The following is a 452-nucleotide window of genomic DNA, read 5'->3' on the forward strand; positions in this document are numbered from 1 at the left end:
GTTCCCGGTGCCCAGCCGGCACAGCGCAGCGGCCATGAACACAATGAACAGCGGCCGCATCTCTTCCCTCGTGCGACCCTTCTCATCCGCACTTCTGGAGGTATAGGCCACGCCCCACATTTCGTGACATCACGCCGTGCCTGGCCCGGTCTCAGGTTAGGGGCGGGGACTCAATGCTGGCGGCCGCACTCCGATACAGCGGTGCCCATGTGGGCGCTGCGTTCCGGGCGCTGATTGGACAGAAGGTTCTCTTCCTGCCGACAGCCCCGGGGATCAGGACACGTAGGAGAATCATCATAGGGACGAACAGATCATCCGCTGCACCAGAGATGATATCAGTGCAGGGGTCGTACTGGGAGCTGCTATCCTCCCCTCCCTATCATTAATAAGGAGGCTTTTCTTGTCTGCAGTTATAATCCAGAGCCATAGAAACACTTCTGTATTCTTATATG

The 452-nt window shown here is 57.5% G+C and overlaps 1 protein-coding gene across 1 annotated transcript in view; it reads right to left on the reverse strand.

Annotated features, from left to right (window-relative positions):
• LOC108798781 (zinc transporter ZIP6-like) overlaps positions 1 to 137 on the reverse strand; it is a gene marked incomplete at its 3' end in the record, with an annotated part of 8,898 nt that extends 8,761 nt beyond the window's left edge. Inside the window, exon 1 of the mRNA XM_018570563.1 lies at positions 15 to 137. Within this exon, the coding sequence (XP_018426065.1) occupies positions 15 to 86 (72 nt within the window). The remainder of the gene's footprint in view (positions 1 to 14) is intronic.
• Positions 138 to 452: the final 315 nt, after the last annotated feature.

This window comes from Nanorana parkeri, unplaced genomic scaffold (genome assembly GCF_000935625.1).
Source record: "Nanorana parkeri isolate BGI_ZX_2015 unplaced genomic scaffold, ASM93562v1 scaffold1558, whole genome shotgun sequence".
Lineage (NCBI taxonomy): Eukaryota > Metazoa > Chordata > Amphibia > Anura > Dicroglossidae > Nanorana > Nanorana parkeri.